Genomic DNA, 27,989 nt, shown 5'->3' on the forward strand with positions numbered 1-27,989 from the left:
CTTATATCTATGACTTACCCTAGCCCATATGTTAGAATAAAGAACATACTTTGCTCTTTTGAATGATGTATGATTTGGCACTGTACACAGGATTTTAGACCTGCCCCCGAAGTGATTTTTCCATAAACCCGTCAAAAAGCTCACTCTGTTTTGGCCGTAAAAAGCGCCCAAATGAAGTCAATTTCTAACCTGTGTCGTGTGTTCGAAGGAGTACATCTCAGCGATGCCATTGCCTTGCAACCTCAAAGAAATATATTTTAATAACCCGCTAAATGAACGTTTTTTTAGTGTGAAATAAAAGCCGGAGATTTGCTTCGTTTCTTTGCTGCGACACAAAACCAAAACCAACTATAGATCTGCGGTGACATTATGAGTTCGTTTTCGACATTGCAGTGAAGTTGCGTGGATCTTCGACGATTCCCGTTCGGTTTAATGTGGATAGAGCTTTGATTGAATGTAACTGCTTTGAAAAGTTACAACATGAGTCCTTGGGATCGATGTTTTTCGGTAAACTTCTTCGTATCCTTGACTTTACTTTTGACTTGAACAGATCCAGATCGGCTGGGGTTGTTAATCACCTACACAGATCTATATGAAGTTGACTCGACACGGCGAACCGCCGAATCCGTGCCCTCTCGTCGGTCCTACCCCCAAATCCCTTACCAGCCTCAGACCCCACCTCACCATTCTAACCTCACTGGCGCACTATGTGTGATTATCCCTTCCTCATACATGTGTGTGTGTGTGTGTGTGTGTGTGTGTGTGTTGTTTGTTGTGTGAGTGCGTGCAGGCGGGCGGGCGTGTGTGTCTTTGTGTCTGTGCATGTCGTCTTGAGTGCGAGAAAGCGAAGTTTTGAGAAATAGTGACAGATAAATAGTTTAAGAAAGGAATCTACTAAGTGAGAGTGGGTGTCCATTACGGCATTGCGAAGCTTTGTTTGTCTGTTTGTTTATGTGTTCGCCGTGTGTGTGTGTGTATGTGTGTCACAGTTAATATGTGTCCATTTGGTGCGTTTGGCTTCATAGTTCCTTCATACGAGTAACTTTGTTAACAGTTCATTATTCGGACACAGATTAACAAGTTATAGAATGTTCGTGTAGAACAGACACTTAGCCACAAAAAACACCTGGTTTTGAAATGAATTATTACCTCGATTCCGTTCAAAGGAGCTTTCCCCAAACACCTTTTTAACAATATCCAATTGATCTATGAAGATATGGGTCCATGCGACCCCGAGGCAGAGGATGCCTGTTTGCGGACAGGGGGAAATTGAGAAGGGGGGGAGGACCGATACTATAAACCCCAACCTGTGTACACATTGCTAACAGGAACCTGTGCACAAAATGTGTAATGTATCTCACGACAGATTATTTTTTCGGGGAGGGGGGGGGGGGGGGCGCATTCTTATGATTAGCCTAAGTCGCTTCGCGTCCTCAGTTTAGACTTTTGAATTCAAAGTACACCCCTTTTACAAAGTAACTGATTCACCCATGTGTGTCGTGTGTATGTGCGTGTGTCTGTGTGCTTGTCTGTGTGTTTGTGTGATTGTAGTGCGATTCAGAGACACCTACTGGACAGATCTTCATGAAACTCTGTCTCCAGTTGGAAATGTCCTCCCTGTTGTGGATGGTAGGAGCGGGGTTTTGGACAAGGGGGACATTTCCAACTTGAGACGAAGTTTGAGGTAACGTGATGCATTATAACTGAAATAAACAATTAGTAGTGCCCCAATATGCAAGTGTGTTCGTATCATCAACTGATAAAAAGTGTGTCCGTAGATTTTGGTTACGCGTCGCAGTGTTAGCTGTGTACGACCTCCCACAGTCCAATGCCGCGAATTGTTGTTACAGCCCCTGACTTTTTTATGTACGGAATCCGGTAGTCTTTTTGTTGTTGTTAAATAATTATATTGCCAAACGTTATGACATTTTGGGATAATTGAACGAGTTTCAATACACATTTGCTGAGCACCTGTGTGCTAAAAGGAAATGTCGTTTGTTTTTATCAAAACTCAAAACTAATTTTCAATGTTTATTCGTGCAAACCGTCACACAAACATGCGTGCCTCTATGAGTATGCGTGTGGCTGCTTTCGTAGTTCAGGCTAGATTACAAGTCAGCTGTGTTAGGGTGCAAGCCTTTTGATCATTTACCCCACACCAAATCCCCACCCCCACACACCCCGATACCTGTCAAATTCCCTCGAAGTGCAAGAACAATTCCGTTACCTTAGATCATCAACAGAAAATAATCCTCCGGATCCTAAAGATCAGGACGAAAACATAGCGATGTATTCCAATTGTAAATAGTCAGAAATATAGTTATTGACTTATTCTTATCGCTATGAGGGGTTGGTTTGCTTGTGTGTGTGTGTGTGTGTGTGTGTGTGTGTGTGTGTGTGTGTGTGTGTGTGTGTGTGTGTGTGTGTGTGTGTGTGTGATTACTGGGGTGGGCGGGTGGTGGAGGGGGGGTGGTATTGGATCTGGGGGAGGGAAGGGGGGGTGGGGGGGTTGGCAGGGGGTATCGGTGCACTAAAGGCACCAAGTGTTTGGGTGTATGTGTTTGTATTGCGATTCAGAGAAAACTACTATACAGATTTGTATGAAACTCTGCACACAGTACCCACACTTCTCCCTACCGCCTGACCTACTGGGCTCCCAAATGAATGTTTTTATCAATTTTTGTCAGTCAAGATATGGGGGTGGGGGTGGTGCGGGTATAATTGTGGAGTAAGCAATAAGAAAACACCTTATGGTTTTCTTAGGTATTGCAACGGTATATAGTGAAGTTAGCTGTGTTCAAATTTGTTTATGATCTGTCGAGCCAATTTTGTGTTACAACGTTTTTGAGTGATAATTGTATGTGTAAGCTCTCGCCAATCCTGGATAATTTTCGGCATGCACATTGATAAGTACCGTATTATAATAAAGTGATACTCTCCATTCTTTTATCTACACAAAGTAATGTTTTATTTATCTTTTCTAAAGATAAAAATGTCAGTTAGGATGACGTTACGAATTACAGTGTTTTCTGTAAGGTCATATGTGTCCACCCGGTACCCCCCAAAACTGACAAAACTCTTATAAAAAAAATGAATAAGAAAACAAAGTTTTTTTTCTGTCTGCAGTTGTGGACATATAGCTTAGAGAAACATGTGCTCAAAATGTGTAATGGATTTCACGTGCGACTTTTTGTTCTTTCTTGTGTTGAGGTGGGGGGGGGGGGGGGGGGGGGGGGGGGGGTGGGCGTATGCCCCTTGATCAGTCTCGGGCGCTCTGCGACCTCGATTTACACTCTTGAATTCTAAAAACACCCCCCTTACAAACTAACTGATCTACCCTGGTGTATATATATATATATATATATATATATATATATATATATATATGTGTGTGTGTGTGTGTGTGTGTGTGTGTGTCTCTGTGTGTGTGTGTGTGGTGTGCGATTCATAGAAATTTACTGGATAGATCTTCATGAAACTTTGCACGCAAATGTTCCGACCCCCAACCCTTCACCCTGATTCAAACTCATGTATCACAAGTCCAGCGCTCTACCAACTGACCAACAGCACTCCCAAATTATTTCTTTTTTTATCATTTTTGTCAGTCAAGATATGGGGGTGGGGTTGGTACGGGAATAATTGTGAAGCAGACAATACGACAACAACTTATTTTGTTTACAGGTATTGTATCTGTATACAGTGAATTTAGCTGTGTTCAAGTTTAGTTATGTTCTGACGAGCGAATTTTTTTTAAATACGTTTTTACTACTAAAGGAGTGATATTTTTATGTGTACGCCCTCGAGAAACCTCGATCATTTTCTGAAAATGCACGTTGATAAGTACCGTTTTATGATAAAGTTATACTCTCCATTCATTTATCTACACAAACTAATGTTTCATTTATTATTTGTAGAGCTAAATATGTCAGTTGGGATCATGTTAAGAATCGCAGTGTTTTTCGCAAAATCGTACTTGACAACCCCCAGTAAAAAAATTCTAAAAAAAAGTTAATACGTCAACCTCTTTTTTTCTTTGCACAGATGTGTCCATATTGCTTAGAGGAACCTGTCCACACAAAATGTGTAATGTTTCTTTCACGCGATTTGAACACACAAGTAACCCCTTAAGAATCGCGGTGTTTTTCGCAAAATCGTACTTGACAACCCCCGGTAAAAAAATTCTAAAAAAAAAATTAATACGTCGACCCCCTTTTTTCTTTGCACGGATGTGTCCATATTGCTTAGAGGAACCTGTGCACAAAATGTGTAATGTTTCTCACACGCGATTTTTTTTTAAATACGTTTTTACTACTAAAGGAGTGATAATTTTATGTGTACGCCCTCGATAAACCTCGATCATTTTCTGAAAATGCACGTTGATAAGTACCGTTTTATGATAAAGTTATACTCTCCATTCATTTATATACACAAACTAATGTCTCATTTATTATTTGTAGAGCTAAATATGTCAGTTGGGATCATGTTAAAAATCGCAGTGTTTTTCGCAAAATCGTACTTGACAACCCCCAGTAAAAAAATTATAAAAAAAAAGTTAATACGTCGACCCCCTTTTTTCTTTGCACAGATGTGTCCATATTGCTTAGAGGAACCTGTGCACAAAATGTGTAATGTTTCTGACGAGCGATTTGAACACACAAGTAACCCCTTAACTTATACAGTGCGAACCACATATGTCCATGTTCCCCACGCTTTACGTACTACAAACGAATAACAATACACTATTACAATATTAAATGTCTGAATGTAAACGGATACGTATACAATGTTATTTGATTATCCAACATATTCCTCTTGTCTTTTAGTTGATTAGTAACAGTTTAAGCCCGTCCTTAATTGAGCACAAAGTCGACTTGGCGAAGCTTCGCGAAGTCTTTATTGAAAAAAAAAGAAAAAAAAAGTAAAACATATTTTTTTTTAAATGAAAAAAAAAGTCTTTATACCGAAAACCCGCAGCTTCGGCGAAGTATTTTGTACCCTTTTTCGCTGCTCAAGTTTTGACATGCGTAGCTACGCCGTAGGTCTGCGACGAAGTTGATTTTATTGACAGAAGAGTGCTTTTTGATTCAAGATGGACGCAGAAAGTGCTTTCCCTGAAAGTAGATCAATCAAGGGATGAATTCTCCTTCCGGAAGCTTAGCGAAGTGAGCGACACGAAGTCGACTTCGTCCAATTAAGGACAGGCTTTACAAAACACCTAGCAATATTTAGCAAGATTTCATTCTGAGAATGTTTTGTTTGTCACGAAGGGTCCACGATACCTAATTGAAAGTACAAAGCATGATAATTTTGTCAATCATAAAAATGCAGACATTCTCATCAAAGAAGAAATAAGAAGAAATGGCAAACACCAGACTAAAAAAAGCATCGCATCAAAACATAAAACAAATCAAGCGCAATCACCGCCAAAAAAATATATAATGCTACCAACAACAAGCGTTCAAGCATGACTGGTCTGAGTGTTACCAGTTTTTTGGTCAGTTCCCCCAGCTTCTCTTCCAGGACTTGCCGAGAGGTTGAGACTGCAGACAGTTCCTTTGTACCTTGTTCCAGCACAGTGCACACCGCTGCCAGGTTCTGCCGAATAACACGCACAGACAAGACAGAAAGAAAACAAGTCGCGTAAGGCGAAATTACTACATTTAGTCAAGCTGTGGAACTCACAGAATGAAACTGAACGCACTGCATTTTTTTCACAATGACCGTAGTCCGCCGCTTGTGCAAAACGGAGTGAAACTGACGAGCCTGTTCAGCGCGGTAATGGTTTCGCTGTGCTGCATGCACGCTTTTCTGTACCTCTCTTCGTTTTAACTTTCTGAACGTGTTTTTAATCCAAACATATCATATCTATATGTTTTTGGAATCAGGAACCAACAAGGAATAAGATGAAATTGTTTTTAAATCGATTTCGGAAATTTAATTTTGATCATAATTTTTATATTTTTAATTTTCAGAGCTTGTTTTTAATCCAAATATAACATATCTATATGTTTTTGGAATCAGGAAATGATGTAGAATAAGATGAACGTAAATTTGGATCGTTTTATATACATAATAATTATTACAATTTTCAGATTGTTAATGACCAAAGTCATCAATTAATTTTTAAGCCACTAAGCTGAAATGCAATACCGAAGTCCGACCTTTGTCGAAGATTGCTTTACAAAAATTCCAATCAATTTGATTGAAAAATGAGGGTGTGACAGTGCCGCCTCAACTTTTACAAAAAGCCGGATATGACGTCATCAAAAGTATTTATCGAAAAAAAGAAAAAAAACGTCCGGGGATATCATTCCCAGAAGCAAAATGCTGCAATCTAGGGCCACCTGAGCTCAGACACTGTCATTTAATCATCTCTCTCTCTCTCTCTCTCTCTCTCTCTCTCTCTCTCTCTCTCTCTCTCTCTCTCTCTCTCTCTCTCTCTCTTTTTACATTTAGTCAAGTTTTGACTAAATGTTTTAACATAGAGGGGGAATCGATACGAGGGTCGTGGTGTATGTGTGTCTGTCTGTGAGTGTGTGTGTGTGTGTGTGTGTGTGTGTGTGTGTGTGTGTGTGTGTGTGTGTGTGTGTGTGTGTGTCTGTGTGTGTCTGTGTCTGTGTGTCTGTGTCTGTGTGTTGAGCGATTCAGAGTAAACTACTGGACCGATCTTTATGACATTTTACATGAGAGTTCCTGGATATGATATCCATATCCCCAGATTGTTTTTTCATTTTTTCGATAAATGTCTTTGATGACGTCATATCCGGCTTTTTGTAAAAGTTGAGGCGGCACTGTCACACCCTCATTTTTCAATCAAATTGATTGACATTTTTGTCGACGAAGGCCGGACTTCGGTATTGCATTTCAGCTTGGTGGCTTAAAAATTAATTAATGACTTTGGTCATTAAAAATCTGAAAATTGTAATAAATGTGTTTATTATATAAAACGATCTAAATTTACGTTCATATTATTCTACATCATTTCCTGATTCCAAAAACATATAAATATGTTATATTTGGATTAAAAACAAGCTCTGAAAATTAAAAATATAAAAATTATGATCAAAATTAAATTTCCGAAATCGATTTAAAAACAATCTCATCTTATTCCTTGTCGGTTCCTGATTCCAAAACCATAATAGATATGATATGTTTGGATTAAAAACACGCTCAGAAAGCTAAAACGAAGAGAGGTACAGAAAAGCGTGCTATGCAGCACAGCGAAACCACTGACTGCCGCGCTAAACAGGGCTCGTCAGTTTCACTCCGTTTTGCACAAGCGGCGGACTACGGTCATTGTGAAAAAATGCAGTGCGTTCAGTTTCATTCTGTGAGTTCCACAGCTTGACTAAATGTAGTAATTTCGCCTTACGCGACTTGTTTTTTTTCCCTGAAGGGGGGGCCCGGGCCCGGGCCCCCTTTGCCCCACCCACCCCCCCCCCCCCCCCCCCTTCCCTAAATCCGCCACTGTCTACTGATCAGAAATGTCTATTCTATGACTGTGCAGACCTTGTGGAGGTCGGCAAGGCAACCGTCCATGGCTGCCACGTCGTCAAAGTTGCTCTCGACGGCTTCCATCATGTTGGCGAACAACTGCAAGCCGCACTCCAAGGCTGCATGTGCACAGAAAACCACAGAGCAGAGAGTGAAGTCAGGGCTAAATGGTGCGGAAGGCCAATTTAAGGCGGCTGATTGTCTTGATTCGGGAGAGGGCGAGTGGGGAGGAGGGGGGGGGGTTCAGGGGGTTGTTTGTGTGTGTATGCGCGTGTGTGTGTGTGTGTGTGGGCGTACATACTTGCTAATGTAATACTTGTTGCTCCTACTTCCAGAATTGACCATCAGCCGGACAAAACCTTTACTTGTGTGACGGGATTGCCATCAGCACGATACAGTTTGCAACAGTCATGACAGTTCAGAGTAGAATCTGGATTGTTATCGCTAGTGCCAGCTTTCCTGATATATAATAATTATAGCGGAAGCAATAATGTTAGTTAGCTAACCCTTAGGCTGATTGTCGCGCTACTTTACATATACTGTCACCTGGTTCTCACGACATATGTCTCACTACTGGCTCAGTCTGTTTGGTCGGTTCCGATTACCTCCCATGGATGCGAAAACCTATATGACCTATATATAGCGGATTGCTAGCAGTAAAGAATCTTGAGATTCTCTTTCATTTAAATAGGCAGAGTAGGAGTAGATTTAGTTTCAAAGGGCGATCCACAACATTTCGGGCTGGTCAAACTGTCTGGTTCCGAAATATCCAAAAGAAAGATAGGAGAAAAATCATCGTAGACAGATAGAAAATAAACCAAACCGGCCCGGTTAGGTCCGACAAACTTAGATAGGTAGGTGGGATTTAAACCAGAGGACGTGCGTGCGCTTGTTAAACCCATTGCAGTCGGGTTTGGACATCGCATTGCACCGTTCATAAATAGGAGTAGCACTTTGTGATTTAGGGTCAAACTTTCGTTGGCGAGATAGGGCTTCGGCCTTGGTTTCACAACGAACAAAATCTAGAGTCTAGAAGTCTTAGACAGCAAATGTAATAAATTCTTAGCCTGGTGATGAAAGAACTGTTCTTCCGTTTGTAGCCAGAAAAGTAAGTAGCATCCTTTCCGGAATTATACCTACCCAAATTATAGTTAGTTAGCGAATAAATATATCCTGTACGGGATCAAACATAGCTAGTTAGGCGCCGGGCTGCAAGACCTCCACGTAGTTAGCAAGCGCGGGTTGGGAGATTTGGTGCCTTTTAATTAACACTAATCTTTTACTTGGTTGAAAGCGTGTGCCGGCACTTGGGATTTGTATTATGTACTTTTGTATTGATGTATACTATTTATGCTGGTCACTTGACCTTTTTGTAAAATAAATTTTTGTTAGAACTATACAACTGAAGCGTGGGCTCCCTCTATGGCTGATTGACGTTCACATTGATTGAGTTCTTGTTCTGTTACTGTTGAGTTATTTATTGACCAGTCAAGCCGGAATCTTAGGAAAAGAAAAGAGTTAGCAGTAGACTAGGAATAGATTTGCATTGCACTAGGGCACGACTCGAGTGGCAAATAACATTCTCTGCAATTTCTGTCTCAGTCCGTGCAGCCGTTGCGGGTCCTATCGTCATCATACAAACATACACACAGACACACAAGAACTAGCTTTAAAAGTTAGATTATGTAAGAACCATGTGAACCAGCGATTTTGTCTTATGTACATCAGATACTACAGTATTTCTGCTTTATGAAAAGCTATATTTCAAAAACAAAACTAGAGATTTGAATTTGGAACACTTTTCCCCCTTTCTGTCACCAGTACTGAAGAACAACTCACATAGTAAGCTGTAGAATTAGGAGAACTGCCACACTTGTAACGTTTTTCACATTTTGAACGTTGCAGTTCTGCGTACCATGCAATATCAAGCTTGAACAAAGTGAAAGTTCCACACATTCAATGAATATTTCAGAATAATCACCTCCTCAGCTAACAGAGACAAAGAGGCAGGTCATGGGATAACTCGGAATTATTTACAGAAATTGGCCTGCGAGTTATTTGTCGTTTTATTAAACAGAGAAAACATGATTTACTCACTGTGCTGGTTGTTCAAGCTGCCAGTCATTTCTTTGCAGAGCAGAAGTAGGTCGTATAATTTTTGCACTGACCACTTGAACTTCGCCTGGTTCTTGCTCATGACGCCCGCTGTAACAGGCCAACGGATAGACAGCCAAACAACGGACAGACAGACAGACGCATATCCAAGTAATCACAGATAGCACACACACCCACACACACACACACACACACACACACACACGTAGACACACACACACACACACGTAGAAACACACACACCCACCCACACACACACACACACACACACGTATAAACACACACACACACACACACACACACACACACGTAGAAACATGCATGCACACACACACACACACACACACACACACACACACACACACACACACACACACACACACACACACACACACACACACAAAGAGTCAGACTCGCTTCTGCCGTCTGTGCTTTCTAAAGTCAAGCTCCAAAACTTTGCAAACTCTTTTGTTAAAACATCATTTATTAACTTTGTTTAATAAGTGAGCTCTATCGATATTATGTATTGAAAGCGTGTCTGTTTGACTTCCCGTGAGTACAAATTTACGATTTTCACGTGTAAAACGTAACGTGTGCACAGAGTGTCACTACTATGGCAAAATATACGTTTTGGTCATTCCAGCGTCGCGGACGACGCTGGTATCTGTGGTTGGGAAGAACGTGCCTGTGGAGAATTAGTCTCCAAGCCAAAGCGCGCTGACTCTCCAAGCCAAAACAATTTCAAAGCGGAAAAAAAATGTACAATTTACGCGAAACGATTAAACACAGCTTTCGGGTGTTTTTTTTAATCTAAGATGTACATAAATATACCACTCCGACCATAAGGAAAAGAAAAAAAGACACAAAAAAAAAAAGACCGAGAGGAGCCGAGTCAATCCGAGACCAACCGAGAGGACGTGTTTTGCGCCGTTTCGACGTCGTTTGTTCAGATGCGGCCGGTTGGATCAGTTGCGGTCATACAGGGGCGCCTTGCACAAGAAAAGATCTTCAACAATCCCGATCATCATCATGGTACAATAATGTTTTGTGCGCCCCCATGTATGTGTTCTGTGCTAATAATGCACGGTTGTGAAATGTCCGTACACATTTTGTGGCACTATGTAATTGTTAGTGCATCCTCCTGCGGATGCTTCGTGCTAAAAATGCACTTCCATTAAAACATTGTACGCTCATGTCAGTAATATATTTTCAATTGTTTCTCTGTCAATTTCAAGTGTTTGTTTCCAATTACTTCAGTATCTCCCTGTTGCAATTCCAGGTGATTCATTATGCATGTGCCAATTTGAGGTGTTTAATTCTGATACCTGTATTTACAGTGTAAAATTAAAACTATTGTTTTCAAACATTCCTATGACACCTGGTAATGGTTCTGTGGTTTTGTTTTTAATTTGTATTTTGTTTTTCTGCAATAAATATTTGAAATGGATCTGAGGCCGACTTACTACTTTTAGCACTCTTTTTCACCACATTCCCACGTACAGATATTGCAATATCAACTCTTCCTTTCTACCTGTTTCAAACAAGCTCTATTTTTTAATTAAAAAGTTTTTACTAAATGTCTTAACATAGAGGGGGGAATCGAGACGAGGGTCTTGGTGTATGTGCGTGTGTGTGTGTGTGTGTGTGTGTATTTTAGTGTGTTTGTGTGTGTGTGTGTGTGTGTGTGTGTGTGTGTCTGTCTGTGTGTGTGTGTGTAGAACGATTCAAATTTGACATGAGACTTCCTGGGAATGATATTCCAGGACGGTTTTTTTTTTGGTTTTTTTTTTTATAAACGTCTTTTATGACGTCATATCCGGCTTTTTTGTACAAGTTGAGACTGCACTGTCACACCCTCATTTTTCAATCAAATTGATTGAAAGTTTGGCTAAGCAATCTTCGACGAAGGCCGGACTTCCGTATTGCATTTCAGTTTGGTGGCTTACAAATTAATTAATGACTTTGGTCATTAAAAATATGAAAATTGTAAAAAAATAAATAAATTATAAAACGATCCAAATTTACGTTCATCTTATTCTTCATCCTTTTCTGATTCCAAAAACATATAAATATGTTATATTTGGATTAAAAACAAGCTCTGAAAATTAAAAATATAAAATTATGATCAAAATTAAATTTCCGAAATCGTTTTAAAAACTATTTCATCTTATTCCTTGTCGGTTCCTGATTCCAAAAACATATAGATATGATATGTTTGGATTAAAAACACGCTCAGAAAGTTAAAACGAAGAGAGGTACAGTAAAGCGTGCTATGAAGCACAGCGCAACCGTTACCGCGCCAAACAGGCTCGTCACTTTCACTGCCTTTTGCACCAGCGGCGGACTACGTTCAGTTTCATTCTGTGAGTTCCACAGCTTGACTAAATGTAGTAATTTCGCCTTACGCGACTTGTTTTTTCTTGTGGCTGTTTGATCAATTCATAGCAAGCATTGACTGAAATAAACAATTTATATATCCAGCACAACATGCAATTCATTGACTTTTGACCCTAACCTTTTAACACTTCCCAAAATAAATCTTTGGTGGACATTGCATCGACGCTGTTCATTTTGAATGAACATTTTTCTTGTTTATGTTTGTCACTTGCTACATGTGTCAGAAATGGCACGGTGTGTCAACAAATGATTCATTAAGGTGACATATAGTTGGAACTGTAATTTTAAGGCAGTTACAGAACGGTGTATCTTTGTAACTGCTGCTAGCATCTGCCGAAACAACTGTAGCGTTATTCGGCTGGTTGCTGAGTACGGATTTTGAAATATATGAAAACAATGACGTCACTTGGCGACACATTATTCATTCTGTGATTCAGTATGTTAGGAGGCTTTGCACATGAAAACCCACCATGTTATCGCCAGCAATTGAAGGGATGGAGTCTCGCGCGACGTCATCATGCCTTTCTGCAAGGCTACTCTACCTAGGACTTTACATTTTTAGGACGATGACGTCAAGAATGATCGTGCAGGAATCGTTTTGTCCTATGCTAGACCAACATTCTCGTCAGGGGCGAGTGAGTAGGCCGATATGTAAATCTGTGACTGTTATCAAGCACACCGATGTATGCCTCAGAGAACCTACGGTGTGCGTCAATCCGTCACACCCCCTACACGGGGGATAACCGGCTATACAGTGGTAAGCTGGTGTACGGTGAGTAACACTCGATTCGGCCTGCATTTTCCCGTTTTACCACAAAGTTGTTGATTTCTGTCTGGATTAAAGGTGACCTACTGCATCTGCGATGACTAACTTTGTTTCGAAATGCATAATATGTTGAAGAAGGATTTGCGTTTTCCCCATAGCGTACTCTACTACAGGCCTACCCGTCGCGCATCTGGGGGCCAGATGTGGGGGCCTGTGCTCGCGAGCAAGGGAAGCAACTCAGCCAGTCAGCAATACTTTGAGGAGGAAAGGAGGCATATGGTTAGGAGGTAGTCGTCCTTAGCGGATTATGACTTTATTCAGTCAACGAAGTCATTCGGCGCTCAGTGTTTTCTGGGTAAAAAGAAGAATAAGTGTTTCCCAATAATGCCGCGGAAAAATATGTAAACATTTGCTTTAGAAAACCTTTGCTGCGGAAAAAAACTATGCTTCTGCGGATGATGACATTAATTCAAAAATGCTGCAGATAAACCGTTTTTTTCTACATCATTTCTGTGGGTTTTTTCGCAGGAAAACTGAAAAAGTGATAATACGTACGCCAAGGAAAATTACATCCTAATGGTTTGCTTCGTTTCCATCTGAAAGTAGTTTTTCCGCAACATAATGTTTACATGTTTTTCCGCGGATTTATTGGGAATACTTGTTTCTTCCGAATAACCTGTGACAGTTGTTTTTTACCCAGAAAAACTAACAATCTTGTTAAAGTAGCGTTTGTATCCGGCCCCGACCCCCCCCCCCCCCCCCCCCCCTCAGGATATAATAGCTTGCTCCACAGTGCCCCAATCAGAAGCGAGAATAATTTTTGAAGCAAATCGAAAACGAAGTGGACTACTGCGTCCGTCTATGCAAATTTGATAATGCTGCTGACAGGTAAGTGTGTTACCAGAGTAATTTTGCAACTTTGAACTTCCGACAACGAACTCATTCGGCGCTCCGAAAATTCTCGGTCATTTAAGACGAGTCCATCTCTCAAAAGAGAGACAACTCAAGTGATAATGAGCAAGTATAATAGGCCGCGGAAACAGAGACTACAAATCCATCCTTTTTGGATTATTCAGCTATTCTGCGGAAAAACAGAAATACAGCAGAAAAACGGGTTTTCTGCAGCATTTCTGAATAATGTTATCATCCACCGAAGCATCTTTTTCCGCAGCAAAACATTTTACTGCAGTAAAATTGAAATAAATAATGCTGCGGTAAAACGGTGCTGTCCTTTTATTGCAGAAAACCTTCTTACATTTTGTCCGCAGCATTTTGTCCTAGCTCATGATAATATTGGATCACGTGAGTTCCCTCTCTGTTGAGAGATGGACTCGTACAAAATTACCCGGAAAACACTAAGCGCCGAATGACTTCGTTGCCTGAAAAAAGTCATGATCCAGGACAACTACCTCTTAATCGTGTGCCTCCTTTCCCCCAAAGTATTGTGTATTGTTCTATGCTGGCTGGCTAACGGATGACAGCCACACCAATTCAACATTACATTGAAGGTAAAAGTGGGGGGGGGGGGGGGATTTGGCAACCGACGACTATTCAGTGACGAAACAGCGAGAGACTGCTGAGAGAGAGAGACAGAGACAGAGACAGACAGACAGACAGACAGACAGACAGGCAGAGACAGAAAGAGGAAGTGAGAGACAGAGAGTGTTCGAATATCTAGTTTAACAGAAAATTATGCATCAAACCGGATTTTGCGTCTGAGGCCCCATTCGCGACGGTCTTCAACCCGGTGTACGATCATCTCGCATATTTGACCGCCTCTCGCCTACACGCTCTAACGAATGATTCCAACGCGACAATAGCACTCCTTTGCATCAAGTATGATTCCTTTGTCACTAAGACTCCCGTACCGATGCTGAATACGAGCTGGTTTTGTAAATTTATACAAGCGTATATCTACATTTGAAACCCACCGAGCAGCCATTTCCGGTGCTTCGTCACCACGATTTCTCGTTTTAACATTTAAATACGGGAAAACGCAAATCCTTCTTCGACATATTATGCATTTCGAAACAAAGTTAGTCATCGCAGATGCAGTAGGTCACCTTTAATCCAGACAGAAATCAACAACTTTGTGGTAAAACGGGAAAATGCAGGCCGAATCGAGTGTTACTCACCGTACACCAGCTTACCACTGTATAGCCGGTTATCCCCCGTGCCCTATGACTATCCGAGAAGAATGTGGTACGTTTTGAAGAAACAGCTCGAACGGCAAAAGTGCAGCATTTGGAAGAAATAAAGTGAAATAATTAAAGCTAGGGGAGATAACACACACTGCTGAAAATAAGCAGAGCGTTGGGGAACACGCATTGCACATGAATACAAATACCAGACAGAAGAATATGCTTCATGCTTCCCCACAAATGATTAGTTTCGCCTTGCCGTTTAGGTTCTTTGTCACTTTATTTTCAAACTTGTTCTTAAACCTGAATTCCCTGATTTGGAACCTTTATTCTTGCGTGAAATTGAACACGTTGTTGTAAGATCTTGTCCTATTAAAGAAAGGTTGTGTTAGTAAAATAGGACAATACTTGATTAATTTAAACTTAGATCAATTGAGACTAGCAGTTGAATAAGCTTTAATGAATTTATTGTGCGTTTTGGGATATAATATCAAGGTTGCTAACTTTTTTGGCATGAGTTTATTAGCAATCAAATGTGACCCTCCACCACGAAATGAGTCGCATGTCACCTCGCGCGGTTCTGCGCTAGGCTTAATAAAGGTCCGGGGAGTGTCTGGTAACAGTGTGAGGCTCACCTTAGTCACAGGCTTATAACTCAAACAGTTTTTGCTCTTTTCTAAAACGGTTTTCACCACTGGATAGAGCATAAAAAACTCTTTATAAAAATGTAAAAATATGAAAATCATGCAAAGGTGACATGCGACTCATTCCGTGGTGGAGGGTCACAAATACCGATAACTGACTTACCGGAAGGTATGCAATGTTTCGGTATCTTCAATTCGACTGGCCTGAAGAGAAGACAAAACATAACATGTTCTTCAAATAGAATGCACGCAACACTGATTTTCTAGTTTTCTTTAAACAGTCTATACGCATTACTTGTTTAGGAATTCAAGATTGCCTCACGGTAACTTTCATCCCCGTATGTGTGTCAAAGTGATGACCTGAAATAACGTAGAGTCGCCGAATATGGGATGCACACACAAATATCTTGCTGCTCAACTCTCAGACCCTTTGTTCTAACGCGTTTTGTCAAAATGTAAAAACTTTTTACAAAACGCAGGGGGCTCAAACACGCGTTTTGTCAAAATGTAATAACCCTAGAATTCTGGGCTATCATCCAGTTTCAGTTTTACAGCAAGCTGTTATACAGGGAATTGATTAATTAAAAAAAATGTAGCCAACGAGGTTGTCAATTGGTTGGTCAAGATGAAAGACATGTCTGAAGGTGCCAGCAAATCTTTGTTTACATTTATATGACGTTAAAATTATCATATCACTGACTCCCGCTGGAAAACCCCTTTAAACGCAAAACAGCAGACTATAACACAAGCAAAATAATGCATCGTGCAGAAAATTTCATTTATTTCGGCGACGATTAATGGCAACTGACTTCCACTTGATTGTCGCTTTAACTGCAAAAAATAAGACTATCAAGCAAACCAGAACACAAAAACAAAATGGTCGTCATTCAGGATATTTACATTTTGAGTTAAATTGAACAAAATGACTTTTATCTGAATGTCCTTTTAACTGCGAGAATTCAGACTATTACAGAAGCAAAAAAAAAAAATTCTTCGTTCAGAAGATCGTTGTTTACAATTTATATAACCTTAAAATGGCCCCATTGACTTCCGCTTGGATGTCCTTTTAACTAACACCAAAATGAAACTATCCCACATATATATACAAAGAAGCAGATGTTGTTTTTGATCAGAAGATCTTTGTTTACATTTTATATGACGTTGAAATTATCAAATTTGTTTCCGCTTTGATGTCCATTTAACTAAGCAAAATCAGGCTATCACACAAGGCAACACAAACACGCACACTAAAAAAAATATTCGTTCAGAAAATCTTTGTTTACATTTATATGACTTAAAATTATGTTCTCACTGACTCCCGCTGGAAACCCCTTTAAATGTGAAAAAGCAGACTATAAGATAAGCAAAACAATGCATCTTGCAGATTTTTTTTTTTGGGGGGGGGGGGGGGAGGGGGGGGGGGGGGTGGCGACGATTCATGCCCACTGACAATGTAATGATCCTAAAGACTTTTGTTTGATTGTCCCTTTAATTGCAACAAATCAAACTATCAAGCAAACCAACACACAAAAACAAATATTGGTCTTCATTCAGGATATTTTAAATAATCGGGGTAAAAGGAAATAAATGACTTTTAATTGAACTGTGGATTTGCATGAGTAGCATACAAACAGACAGACACACAATTTGGAAATTATTTGATGGTGAAGATTCTAAGTTTTCTTGACTTCCAATTTCAAAGAAGATAAGGGGTCTTGTGGGCGCGCCACTCGTTTTGTCAAAACGTTTTTACAAAACGCGGGGCGCGCCCCGTGTTTTGTAACAAAGTGTGAAATGTTTTGACAAAACACGGGGCGCGCCCCGCGTTTTGTAAAAATGTTTTGACAAAACACGGGGCGCGCCCCGCGTTTTGTAAAATGTTTTACATTTTGACAAAACGCGTTACAACACCCTTCTTATCAGGAATACACGACGACAACAAAACTTCAAAACTCATGCCTGTTTACCGTGTGATAAAGTATCTATTGAGCTTGTACACTCACTTAGATGTGGATGGTTTAGATTTCTTTTTTGGTGATCCCGGTCTGTCAAGTAGCATGCCAGACAGCTGTCTCGTCTGTGTTACAGCTTTGGAGAAAAAAACCAAGAAGTTTCTGAAATAGAAAGAGAGTCACATTGAGGCGTCCTTCGAAACATTAGCACAACAAACCGCACACACATAAATTTACACTACACTGAAGGGACGTACCCCAAAACAAGAATCCGCTTGGTCAAATCAGGTTTTGGCAATGACAGGACACGCATTTTTTTTTCTCTCTTAGCGATTCCTTTTGTACAAAACCGATAAAAAGGAAAATGTGTTTTGGTTTTGTGGTGTTGAGTATAACTTTGTCTTTTTGACTTATTGTATTACTTTCCGTTATCTGTCCATGCCTTCTCTTGTTTCGGTACGTTTCTTATTAAATAGTCTGGCGTTCAGCATCCAAAGATACATCAAAATTATAATACTTAATAACATCATCAACATGTATCAAGATCAAACCCCTTATAACTCAACTGTATTACAAACAAATAAACAAAAACATGTTTTGCCTTTTGACAGATCACATAATAGAGTTTCAAACAGAAATGAAAATATTATCCAAACACACTTCAGTAAAGACACAAACAAGTAATTTATGTATTCGTTCGATCACAACGTGAAAACACCTAATTTCAACACGCAACACGCAGCGGTCCCACGTGTGTCAACTGATTCCGGCTATATCTTTCGTACACCAGATCTTTCCGTTCGTACAGCGTCTTTTTCGGCACTTGGTCGAGGAAAAAAATTGCGGTAAATCGTGTGGGCAGCGCACTTTTGTGATATTGCAAGAATAAAGTAGCAAATTGGTTGGGCTATGTGTACAATAAATGCAAAGGTGCTAGTCGACTTCATGATTACACACGCGGGTCAAACGCATGATTTTCCAACATTTTCTTTGTTTTTCTCGCTATGTAATCAAAACTGACCCCTGATTTGTACATGAGCACCAAAACCATTGCCTGTTATTACATTTCGCTTGAACAGAAGTTTCTAAAATCCCATGGCTTCCGTACAATCACTTGTTTTTTGAAAATATGCAGATTCTGTTCGTACGCCATGATTCAGTTCGTACAACAAAACATGTTTCCGTTCGTACGAAAAGCGTTTCCGTTCGTACACATTCGTTAGATCAGGCAGAAACAGGCCCCCACCACAAGTTATGTGTGTTCCAATGGTCGTCATATGTACACCACACTGGGGTGTGCACGTTAAAGATCCCACGATTGACAAAAGGGTCTTTCCTGGCAAAATTGTATAGGCATAGATAAAAATGTCCACCAAATACCCGTTTGATTTGGAATAAAGGCCGTGAAAGGTGAATGCTCGCCTAATAGGCTACTGAGCTTTACTGGCCGATGTGAATGCGTTATATATTGTGTGTAAAAAATGTCTGTTTGTCTGTCTGTCTGTAAAAAATTCCATTTCAAACGGCAGAAATTAATATGTAAGCGCCTAGGGCTATATCTAGATTAGGCGCATAAAAATGATCACAATAATAATAATAATAATAATATAGCACAGAGTACGCCTACGAGTGATATTGGACCTATGTGAACTATAAGATATATTGAATTTGCATCAAACTGTTTTGACGAAAACAGGTGTCCGTTCGTAACACTTTCATCAAATTGTTTCCGTTCGTGCGCGTTATATGACATTCGTGATTTTGGTTGATGTAAATTCAATACATCTTATGGTTCACATAGGTCCAATATCACTCGTAGGCGTACTCTGTGCTATATGACGACCATTGGAACACACATAACTTTAAGTGGGGGCCTAGCTGTTTCTGTCTGAAACGCTTTTCGTACGAACGAACAAACGAAAACATGTTATTTTGTACGTTCTGAATCGTGGCGTACGAACGGAATCTGCATGTTTTCAAAAAACAAGTGATTGTACAAAAGCAACTCGTTTCTATAAATTTCTGTTCAAGCGTAATGTCGTAATGTCAGTTTTGATTACAGAGCGAGAAAAACAAGAAAATGTTGGAAAATCATGCAATACTGCCACGTTTAACCCGCATGTGTAACCATAAAGTCGACTTTCACATTTTATTGTACACATAGCCCAATCAATTTGTTACTTAATTCTTGCAATATCATGAGAGTGCGCTGCCCACACGATTCACTGCAAATTTTTTCCTCGACCAAGTGCCGAAAATGACGCTGTAAGAACGGAAACATCCGGTGTACGAACGAAAAACTGTGGATATCATTTGCAGAATCGCTCATGTAAAGTCTCATGAAGATCGGCTCAGTAGTTTTCTCTAAATCGCACACACACACACACACACACACACACACACACACACACACACACACACACACACACACACACAAGGAGGACACGGTCACTCGGTGTCTTGCGGAGTTGTCGACCGTTCTCTGCGCAACCACAGTAATAGTAAAGCACACGAGCATGCAAAACATTGCACTGGATGTTGGACAGCAAGACAACAACAACAACAACAACAAACAAGTCGCGTAAGACGAAAATACAACATTTAGTTAAGTAGCTGTCAAACTCACAGAATGAAACTGAACGCAATGCAACGCAGCAAGACCGTATACTCGTAGCATCGTCAGTCCACCGCTCATGGCAAAGGCAGTGAAATTGACAAGAAGAGCGGGGTAGTAGTTGCGCTGAGGATAGCACGCTTTTCTGTACCTATCTTCGTTTTAACTTTCTGAGCGTGTTTTCAATCCAAACATATCATATCTATATGTTTTTGGAATCAGGAACCGACAAGTAATAAGATGAAAGTGTTTTTAAATTGATTTCGAAAATTTAATTTTGATCATAATTTTTATATTTTTAATTTTCAGAGCTTGTTTTTTATCCAAATATAACATATTTATATGTTTTTGGAATCAGAAAATGATGGAAAATAAGATGAACGTAAATTTGGATCGTTTTATAAAAAAAATATTTTTTTTATAATTTTCAGATTTTTAATGACCAAAGTCATTAATTAATTTTTAAGCCACCAAGCTGAAATGCAATACCGACGTCGGGGCTTCGTCGGAGATTACTTGACCAAAATTTCAACCAATTTGGTTGAAAAATGAGAGCGTGACAGTGCCGCCTCAACTTTCACGAAAAGCCGGATATGACGTCATCAAAGACATTTATCAAAAAAATGAATAAAACATCTGAGGATATCATACCCAGGAACTCTCATGTCAAATTTCATAAAGATCGGTCCAGTAGTTTAGTCTGAATCGCTCTACACACACACACACACACACACACACACACACACACACACACACACACAGACAGACAGACAGACAGACAGACAGACAGACAGACAGACAGACACACAGACACACACACATACACCACGACCCTCGTCTCGATTCCCCCCTCTATGTTAAAACATTTAGTCAAAACTTGACTAAATGTAAAAAGGGAATCGGGGCCCTCCAAAACAAAATGTGAACACCCAACAAGTCGCGTAAGGCGAAATTACTACATTTAGTCAAGCTGTGGAACTCACAGAATGAAACTGAACGTAGTCCGCCGCTAGTGCAAAAGGCAGTGAAAGTGACGAGCCTGTTTGGCGCGGCAGCGGTTGCGCTGTGCATCATAGCACGCTTTACTGTACCTCTCTTCGTTTTAACTTTCTGAGCATGTTTTTAATCCAAACATATCATATATATCTATATGTTTTTGGAATCAGGAACCGACAAGGAATAAGATGAAATAGTTTTTGAAACGATTTCCGAAATTTAATTTTAATCATAATTTTTATATTTTTAATTTTCAGACCTTGTTTTTAATCCAAATATAACATATTTATATGTTTTTGGAATCAGAAAATGATGAAAAATAAGATGAAAGTAAATTTGGATCGTTTTATGAAAAATTTTGGTTTTTTTACAATTTTCAGATTTTTAATGACCAAAGTCATTAAATAATTTTTTAAGCCACCAAACTGAAATGCAATACCGAAGTCCGGCCTTCGTCGAAGATTGCTTGGCCAAAATTTCAATCAATTTGATTGAAAAATGAGGGTGTGACAGTGCCGCCTCAACTTTTACTAAAAGCCGGATATGACGTCATCAAAGACATTTATCGAAAAAAAGAAAAAAATGTCCGGGGATATCATTCCCAGGAACTCTCATGTCAAATTTCATAAAGATCGGTCCAGTGGTTTAGTCTGAATCGCTCCACACACACACACACACACACACACACACACACACACACACACACACACACACACACACACCACGACCCTCGTCTCGATTCCCCCTCTATGTTAAAACAATTAGTCAAAACTTGACTAAATGTAATAAAAACAAGTCGCGTAAGGCGAAAATACAACATTTAGTCAAGTAGCTGTCGAACTCACACAATGAAACTGAACGCAATGCAACGCAGCAAGACCGTATACTCGTAGCATCGTCAGTCCACCGCTCACGGCATAGGCAGTGAAATTGACAAGAAGAACTGGGTAGTAGTTGCGCTGGGAAGGATAGCACGCTTTTCTGTACCTCTCTTCGTTTTAGCTTTCTGAGCGTGTTTTTAATCCAAACATATCATATCTATATGTTTTTGGAATCAGGAACCGACAAGGAATAAGATGAAAGTGTTTTTAAATTGATTTGGAAAATTTAATTTTGATAATAATTTTTATATATTTAATTTTCAGAGCTTGTTTTTAATCCGAATATAACATATTTATATGTTTTTGGAATCAACAAATGATGGAGAATAAGATAAACGTAAATTTGGATCGTTTTATAAAAAACATATTTTTTTTACAATTTTCAGATTTTTAATGACCAAAGTCATTAATTAATTTTTAAGCCACCACGCTGAAATGCAATACCGAAGTCCTGGCTTCGTCGGAGATTACTTGACCAAAATTTCAACCAATTTGGTTGAAAAATGACAGCGTGACAGAGCCGCCTCAACTTTCACGAAAAGCCGGATATGACCTCATCAAGGACATTTATCCAAAAAAATGAAAAAAAAAGGTCTGAGGATATCATACCCAGGAACTCTCATGTCAAATTTCATAAAGATCGGCCTAGTAGTTTAGTCTGAATCGCTCTACACACACACACACACACACACACACAGACAGACAGACACACACACACACGCACATACACCACGACCCTCGTCTCGATTCCCCCCTCTATGTTAAATCATTTAGTCAAAACTTGACTAAATGTAACAAGTCGCGTAAGGCGAAAATACAACATTTAGTCAAGTAGCTGTCGAACTCACAGAATGAAACTGAACGCAATGCAACACTCGTAGCATCGTCAGTCCACCGCGCACGGCAAAGGCAGTGAAATTGACAAGAAGAGCGGGGTAGTACTTGCGCTGAGAAGGATAGCACGCTTTTCTGTACCTCTCTTCGTTTTAACTTTCTGATCGTGTTTTTAATCCAAACATATCATATCTATATGTTTTTGGAATCAGGAACCGACAAGGAATAAGATGAAGGTGTTTTTGAATTGATTAGGACAATTTAATTTTGATAATAATTTCTATATTTTTAATTTTCCGAGCTTGTTTTTTATTCCAAATATAACATATTCATATGTTTTTGGAATCAGACAATAATAAAGAATAAGATGAACGTAAATTTGGATCGTTTTATAAAAAAATTATTTTTTTTACAATTTTCAGATTTTTAATGACCAAACTCACTCATTAGTTTTTAAGCCACCAAGCTGAAATGCAATACCAAACCCCGGCCTTTGTCGAAGATTACTTGACCAAAATTTCAACCAATTTGATTGAACAATGAGAGCGTGACAGTGCCGCCTCAACTTTCACGAAAAGCCGGATATGACGTCATCAAAGACATTTATTGAAAAAATGAAAAAAACGTATGGGGATTTCATACCCAGGAACTCTCATGTCAAATTTCATAAAGATCGGTCCTGTAGTTTAGTCTGAATCGCTCTACACACACAGACAGACAGACAGACACACACACACACACACCACGACCCTCGTCTCGATTCCCCCCTCTACGTTAAAACATTTAGTCAAAACTTGACTAAATGTAAAAAGGGTTGAATCAGCCTGCATGCAACTTACAATAACAACAAAACAAAACAAAATGGACAGCGAGCCTAACTGCACACCCCCCCCCCCCCCCCCCCCCCCCCCCCGCGGGTTAGGGGGAGTCCCATATTGGTTGGGACTAGAAAGAATTTACCCGATGCTAACCAGCATGTCGTAAGAGGCGACTAACGGTTCTGTTTCTTCTCTTCTTTTGTCTTATTTCTGCCTTACCAGTCCTTTCACCTATATTTCCTTCCAAGAAAACTCTCCCTACTATTTCCTGCAGTTTTCCAATTCTTTTCTTGTTGTCTTATTTCTACCTGACTGGATCCATCACCTTTATTTCACTTACCAAAAGTCTTCTTTTCCACATCCTTATTTCTCTGCACCCCGCATGTCGTATGATGCGACTAACGGATTCTGTTTCTCCTTTAACCCTTGTTAAGTGGTTCTTGTATAGATTATAGTCAATGTTTGTAAAGATTTTAGTCAAGCAGTATGTAAGAAATGTTTAGTCCTTTGTACTGGAAACTTGCATTCTCCCAGTAAGGTCATATATTGTACTACGTTGCAAGCCCCTGGAGCAATTTTTTGATTAGTGCTTTTGTGAACAAGAAACACTTAACAAGTGGCTCTATCCCATCTCCCCCCTTTCCCCTATCCCATCTCCCCCCTTTCCCTCGTCGCGATATAACCTTCGTGGTTGAAAACGACGTTAAACACCAAATAAAGAAAGAAAGACTAACTGCACACACAAAAAGCACACAAAATGAAAATAGCCCCAAAGCAAACGATAGACAAGCAAATAAACTGTTTACTTTACACAAGACCCCCCCCAATCACACACGCATGAAGTACTCATGTGTACTCACTGCAGTTGGTCGTGGAGATCATCTGCAGACTCTTCTTCAAAGCAAAGAGTGCTGTCATTGAACATGTCGAGGCTTTCAAACTAGGAGAAAGAGTGACTGATTGAATGACTGATTGGTTGATTGATTTAATTCGTCGATCGATTGTCGTAATTATATGAACTTTGATTAAATTACATATTCTTACTCCGAATCACATAAAAGCATTGACGCAGTCTGAAATGCTAAGGTCTGAAAAGGCTACCCGTCTTAAACAATTTTAAAGGGAAGCAACCCAACCACAAAAAGGTAAACATAGCAATGGTAATGACCATATACCCAGGGAGTTACCTCCCGTACCGGGGTATGTGACGTCAATTCCACTGCTACACCACGTGGAATCCTCATACGACTTTTTCAGACTCTGAGGAGAGGTCGTCTTTTGAAGGCTCTGTGTGGTTTGTTGGAGTTTTTGACTCCCACCGACCACCTACCCGTCTGCTTGTCTTCTACCGTGTAGTTGGTGAGCTCTTTCCATTTTGTCTTGCTTTTAGTAAGAATATTTTGGCTTGTTATTGATAATTTTCCGTCCTTTTGGACTTGCGAATTTTCGTCAGTAACTTGTTGTTGTTGTTGGCCGCCATTTGTATTTTCGGCCGGCATGGCAGATAACGGTAGTAAACGGGGCAAGGGCGACGTCAAGGGCAAAGTTAAGCCTTAATCGTCTTCTGCGGTTCCTATACCTCCCGTGTTAGTGGTCCTTTCGGACAAAGAGATTAACACTATCATGTCTGTTACCTTTTCTTCCCCTGACGAACATGCGTTGTCGGGGGTCGTTCTTCTACTTGCGTCTGCTTGCTCGTCCGTTTCGTCAGACGGGCAAGCGTCTCTTGTTACTTCTCTGTTGAGCTTTCTTGTTCCAGAGATACGCAATTTAGTGCGCGTGAATTGAAGCGTGCTACACCTGCTACAAGCCTTGTACATCCGCCGGCGGTGAGCGTTTCTCGCTCGTTGGCTTCCGTTTCCTTTCCGGTTGCGACGGCATCCGGTGATGCCGGAACTTCTGCTACTTCTGCTTCCTCTGGAAGCTTACAAGGTATGCGAGCTTGTCCACCGGCTCTAGTGAAGCCACCGGACGGTCCCTGCTGGGACGGAGCTCACTTGGCAAGGGTCACTCCCTTTTTCCTGTTCAGTTTCGTCCAGTACACATTGAGTGTGCGTTCGACTCTGAGCAAGGGCGGTTTCCTTCGGAAGTCGCGCTTCCGGGTTTTCCCGGAAGCGAAGGTCCTCCTTCACACTCACACTCAGAGGTGGTGGCTGGAGTTGACCGTGGACTGGCCTCCGGGCATCAGGGTTTCCGGCCCCAGTCATCGCAACCTTCGTTTCCGCATCATGGTGCGGTTTCGTTTGTTGCGTTTCCTGTTCAGTTTCGTCCGTTACACATTGAGTGTGCGTTCGGCTCTGAGCAAGGGCGGTTTCCTTCGGGAGTCGCGCTTACGGGTTTTCCCGGAAGCGAAGGTCCTCCTTCACACTCACACTCAGAGGTGGTGGCTGGAGTTGACCGTGGACTGGCCTCCGGGCATCAGGGCTTCCGGCCCCAGTCATCGCAACCCTCGTTTCCGCATCATGGTGCGGTTTCGTCCGTTGCGTTTCCGGCTCAGTCCTGATTTGCTTTTCCTCTTACGGACACTCCTTCACGGATTGTTGGTGAGCGAGGATCAGCATCCGCCCTATGGGCTGTTAGGGCAGTCTTCTTTTCACCACCCTGGTGTTGGGTCGACACCCCTTTCAGCGCCGGCGGCACTGTTTTGACCTCTCCTTTGTCCCGTTGCGGGCATTGGCGCTTTCAGAGCAAGGGCGGTAGCCGCTGGCGCTGCGCTTCCGGTTTACCGGCAGCATAGGTCCTCCTTTGTAATTACACTGTGTGTTCTTTCCTGGAGTTGACCGCTGAATGGCCTATGGGCGTTCGGGCTTCCGGCCCCAGTCATCGCAACCTTCGTTTCCGCATCATGGTGCGGTTTCGTCCGTTGTGTTTCCGGCTCAGTCCGGATTCGCTTTTCCTCTTACGAACACTCCTTCACGGATGTCGGTGAGCGAGGATCAGCATCCGCCCTATGGGCTGTTAGGGGAATCTTCTTTTCACCATACTGGCGTTGGGTCGACACCCCTTTCAGCGCCGGCGGCACTGTTTTGATCTCTCCTTTGTCCCGTTGCGGGCATCGGCGTTTTCAGTGCAAGGGCGGTAGCCGCTGGCGCTTCGCTTCCGGTTTACCGGAACCATAGGTCCTCCTTTGTAATTACACTGTGTGTTCTTTCCTGGAGTTGACCGTTGTCTGGCCTACGGGCGTTCGGGCTTCCGGCCTCAGTCCACGCAACCTTTGCTTCCGCATTGTGCGGTTTTGTCTGTTGCGTTTCTGGCTTTGTCCGGATTCATTGTTCTTCTTACTAACACTTCCTTTTGGGATGTCAGTGAGTGAGGAACAGCTGCTGGCCTACGGGCATTCAGGCTTTCAGCCTCGGCCGTGACAAGTAGTCTCTTCACTGGTTGGGTGTTGCGTCTACTCTCTATGTCTGGTGGCTTCGGATGTTACCTCCTCTTTTTCTTACCCTCTTAGGAGGGGTTGAGACAGGACGGTTTCCGGGTGGACGGGTTTCCGGTTTTCCGGTCATCCCGTTCAGTAGTTTTCCACTGGCAACTGTGACTTAGGCCGTGTCAGTTCTCTTGGCTATTCTGTTATACAGTCTTTAGCCAACGATCAGACATGTTCTGGATTTCCGTCGAAGCTCTTGGCTTCTCTCGAGGTCTCGACGGAGGTTACTTCCAGATATTTTATGGAGGTACATCGGCTTCCTCTTTGGTTGCATTCAGCGATGTCGGACTTCCGTTCCGCGAAGGAGGAGTTTTTTTCCTACTTCCGGTTCCATAGTCTCCTTCAATGTGGGTACCACCTTTCGCAGGTTTTTGGCTAGTCAATCTCCTACCTGAAGTGGTATCCACGGGTTCCGGTTCTGCTACTCGTTATTCACGGGTCAGTTCCGGAACACGCTCAGCCTTGGCTGTCTTCGGCTACACAGGCTTCGGTTTTGGTTTCTTCTTGTTATAAGAAGTTCTCTTTTCTGAAGCTGGGTCGGAACTTGCTGGCGTCTTTGCTCTTCCGCATACACCTTTACTGGTAATGCAGGAACTTAGAGGATTTTGGACATCAGTTTTTGGAATTTGCCTCTTTTTCGGAGATGATCGTCAGAGCGCCCTCGCGCTCTTTCCCGGAGTCACTGAACCTTTCACACTTAGCGTGTATCAGGACTCTGATGACATCTCCACTCTTTTAGTCAGCCCTGTTAGGGTGAACGAAGAGCAAACAAGTCGCGTAGGGCGAAAATACAACATTTAGTCAAGTAGCTGTCGAACTCACAGAATGAAACTGAACGCAATGCAACGCAGCAAGACCGTATACTCGTAGCATCGTCAGTCCACCGCTCATGGCAAAGACAGTGAAATTG

General features: G+C 41.3%; 1 protein-coding gene across 1 annotated transcript in view; it reads right to left on the reverse strand.

Moving 5' to 3' along the window:
* Window positions 1-27,989, reverse strand: part of LOC138959540 (uncharacterized) — a 110,752-nt gene that overhangs the window by 55,256 nt on the left and 27,507 nt on the right. The window contains exons 3-8 of the mRNA XM_070331057.1: window positions 24,513-24,592; window positions 17,561-17,671; window positions 15,721-15,761; window positions 9,592-9,699; window positions 7,510-7,613; window positions 5,485-5,595 (exon numbers count right to left, since the gene is read on the reverse strand). Coding sequence (XP_070187158.1) covers window positions 5,485-5,595; window positions 7,510-7,613; window positions 9,592-9,699; window positions 15,721-15,761; window positions 17,561-17,671; window positions 24,513-24,592 — 555 coding nt within the window. The remainder of the gene's footprint in view (window positions 1-5,484; window positions 5,596-7,509; window positions 7,614-9,591; window positions 9,700-15,720; window positions 15,762-17,560; window positions 17,672-24,512; window positions 24,593-27,989) is intronic.

This window comes from Littorina saxatilis, linkage group LG2, assembly GCF_037325665.1.
Source record: "Littorina saxatilis isolate snail1 linkage group LG2, US_GU_Lsax_2.0, whole genome shotgun sequence".
Taxonomy (NCBI): domain Eukaryota; kingdom Metazoa; phylum Mollusca; class Gastropoda; order Littorinimorpha; family Littorinidae; genus Littorina; species Littorina saxatilis.